Source organism: Triticum aestivum, chromosome 6A, assembly GCF_018294505.1.
Source record: "Triticum aestivum cultivar Chinese Spring chromosome 6A, IWGSC CS RefSeq v2.1, whole genome shotgun sequence".
In the NCBI taxonomy this organism is placed as follows: Eukaryota; Viridiplantae; Streptophyta; class Magnoliopsida; order Poales; family Poaceae; genus Triticum; species Triticum aestivum.
Genome location: NC_057809.1, coordinates 469,077,988 through 469,081,348, shown reverse-complemented (window position 1 = coordinate 469,081,348; position 3,361 = coordinate 469,077,988). Strand labels below are relative to the sequence as shown.

Genomic DNA, 3,361 nt, shown 5'->3' with positions numbered 1-3,361 from the left:
GATGGCCTCAGGACAGCCGCACGTGATGTCACTGCCGGCGCCGCCCTCGACCATGCAGTTCGGCGGGTCCTTGGGTGCCGCGGGTCCCTACGATGGTGTGGACGGCCCACTTTTCCATGTCGGTACTCTGCACCCCGCACACTCGGCGCCGTCGCCCTCGCTGTTCCGCGCAGATGACACATACCCGCCAATCGTCCACGCCCAGCCACCGCCGAGATTCTCCAAATTGGAGTTCGCGACCTACGACGGCGCCGTCGACCCCCTGAATTGGCTCAACCAATGCGACCAATTTTTTAGGGGGCAGCGCATGCTCGCGTCCGACCGCACCTGGATCGCCTCCTATCATCTACGAGGCGCCGCCCAGACATGGTATTACGCCCTCGAGCAGGACGAGGGCAGCATGCCACCATGGAAGCGTTTCCGCGATCTGTGCCTCTTGCGCTTCGGTCCGCCTATACGCGGGATCTGGTGGAGCTTGGGCGCCTTCCGTTCCTCACCACAGTGCAAGACTTCGCTGACCGCTTCCAGGCATGCCACGCCCCCGGTGTTTCGGCTCGTCAGCGGGCTGAGCTCTTCGTCGGCGGCCTACCGGATCACATCCGCGTGGACATGAAGATGCGCGGGCCACAGGACCTCCAGACGGCCATGTACTACGCCCGCGCGTTCGAGCGCCACACGGTGGCCATCCAGCAGGCGCCACCACTCCGGGCTGCTGGGCCGCCACCCTGGCTGGAAGTTCCCGCGTAGGGTCGGCCTGCTCAGGCTTCTAGGGCGCCCCTCGCCGCGACCGCGGCGCGCCCGTTCTGCCGGCTCACCCCGGCCGAGCAACTCGAGCGTCGCCGCCAAGGGTTGTGCTTCAACTACGACGAGCCCTACGTTCCCAGCCACGTCTGCCCGCGACTCTTCTACCTGGAGGCTGCAGACTACATTGAGGAGGACATCACCGCCGCCGGGCTCGGCGACCTGCCCGCCCCAGCTGACGCGGAGGTGTTTGGCGCCCGTTGATCACCTCAAGGAGTTCCGCAAGCGCTTCCCCGCCTTCCAGCTTGAGGACGAGCTGTTTGTGCAGGTGAGGAGAGATGTTATGGCCGGCATATACTACAGCCCAGGTAGTTAGGGGCCTGGCCCAGTTATCTTATCGTTATTAGGGGCTTAGCCCAGTTATCGTATTTGGAGATTATATAAACTCATGTAAGGACTCGTTTGAAGTTAAGCAGAAGCAATCATATTTGCTCGGCTTCCTGAAGGGAGCCGGGAGACCTAACCCTAGCCGCCGCCTCCTGCGCCCTCTCTCTCGCGCGCGACGGCGCCCCAGCGCCGGCAACCTCGTCTTCCTCCACGCCAAGCCCCCTTCCACCCCTACAACCTACGAGCTAGACCTGGTAGGATCCCAGCTCCTATCAGTTTTTCTCTCCTTTGAAATATTTGTTGAAACACTAGGACTTGTAAATTTTGATCATTGCTAATTCAAATTCCAAATAATGGTCAACTTGGACATGAGACAGTAAGAATACGTACCAGTAATGCAGTCTGAAGTCCGTGTTCACCGAGACTGTAAAAGAAAGTAATCATTGCTGCCGTTGACAAGGTCAAACTGCAAGGAACAGTAACCGCACATCAGCAAACACTACTCATAATTCTTCAGTGAGAACTGAGAAGTGGCAGCGTGCTATCTTGCAAGTTACTCTGATTGAGGATTTGACGTGGACAAAATTGTACTTCAACTTTGTACCAAGTCTACAATTAATATAGATCGGAGGGAGTAGTAACATCTGAACAACGTGGAAACCAACACCTTCTTCAGGAGAAGGCTCACTCCTGACCTCCAGAAACAATGGGAGGAAATGAGGAACTGTATTAACAATTTGCAACCTAGTCCCGAGGGGGATCGGGTGTATTGGGGGCTCAATGGGAATGGTAGATTCTCTACCAAATCCATGTATAAATGGTTGGAAAACCCTCTTAGTGGCTGTCATTACAGATGGATTTGGAAGGCCAAAATTCCTCTCAAAATCAACTTTCAGAAGGGAGTAAAAAGGGCACAGCCACTTGGGCAGCAGAAACCTCACCTGCCAGTGAGAAGCGCGACCATGTCGGACGGCGACGGCAGCACGCCCTTGTAGGGCGGAAGCCTTGGCGACAGCTCTTCGTCGGAGGAAGCGGAAGACGAAGCCGCAGAGGAGCAGGACGAGCCTTGGAGCAGGGGATCGCAGGCATCGTCATGGAAGGAGACAGCGGCGCCGGAATCCGGGACGAACGCCCTGAGGTAGATGGCTCCCGCTGCACCGACGGCCGCGGCGACCTGGAAGGTGGAGGAGGTGGTGAGGAACCGCGCGGTGAGGGTCCCCGAGAGGAAGCCGGCCGCCGACACGCCTGAGAGGAGCCCGAACGCCGCCGCCCGCCTCTTGGTCCCTACGTGGTCCGCCTGCGCCACAAAATTCGCCTCGTCAGTCAGCGGTCACGAACTAGCGGCTGAGCCCCATGCTTGTGTTGCATGACACGTGGGCCCAGCCAGCTTCTTTCCCGTTTTACTATTTGTTTTTTTGACATGTTTTACTATTTGTTTGTACCAAGCACGTTCTTCTGTACGGGTAATTGTCGTGCGTTCTTTTTTGTACGGGAGGTATAAATGCAAATATATATTTGATTTTTTTTCTTCAAACCCCTCATTTGAATTTCGTGCAGTAATTAGACTGATATATCTGATGTTTTTTTACCACGTAAGCAAGCGAGAGGCAGTGGATGCTGCCCTCGCAGAAGATCCCGGCGAGGATCTTCATCACGTAGTACGCGTAGAAGTACACCTCCGATCGGTTGCACGCCAATATAACTGCCAAAACAAAGCAACGAATGATCATGATCACACACCCGCCACACATTAACCTCGCCAACGAATTATCACGGTGCAGAGCAGACTCGGCGCATACGTACAGAGAGGCAAAATGGCGACGGTCACCGGCAGCGTCATCAGCGCCTTCCGGCCGTACTTGTCCGACAAATTCCCGACGATCGGAGTCACCACCAGAGCCCCCAGCCCCGTGATCTGCACATGCATACGTACGTGCCAATGTCAAAAAACAGAGGCAGAAGAAGGTCCATGCAAATGCAGCGGTGAGATTGCTCACGGCGTTCTGGAAGCCGCTGAGGTAGATGGCGACGGAGCACTCGTCGCGGCCGGGGCAGACGGCCTCCATGGTCACGTCGGTGATCGCCGGGAGCACCATGAAGGAGGAGAAGTGGAAGAGGAATGCCACCACGAACAAGTGCCCCAGCCCCGCCAAGTCCTTCATCTCCTACGCCGCCGCCGCCGTCTCCTACCACCTCAAGACCTGTATATACCCCGGCAGCGGCCTGCGATCAT

General features: G+C 56.8%; 1 protein-coding gene across 1 annotated transcript in view; it reads right to left on the bottom strand.

Annotated features, from left to right (window-relative positions):
- Positions 1–3,361, bottom strand: part of LOC123127953 (hippocampus abundant transcript 1 protein) — a 6,325-nt gene extending 2,964 nt beyond the window's left edge. The window contains exons 1-5 of the mRNA XM_044547830.1: positions 3,126–3,361; positions 2,932–3,043; positions 2,718–2,830; positions 2,070–2,425; positions 1,519–1,594 (exon numbers count right to left, since the gene is read on the bottom strand). Coding sequence (XP_044403765.1) covers positions 1,519–1,594; positions 2,070–2,425; positions 2,718–2,830; positions 2,932–3,043; positions 3,126–3,290 — 822 coding nt within the window. The 5' untranslated portion in view covers positions 3,291–3,361. The remainder of the gene's footprint in view (positions 1–1,518; positions 1,595–2,069; positions 2,426–2,717; positions 2,831–2,931; positions 3,044–3,125) is intronic.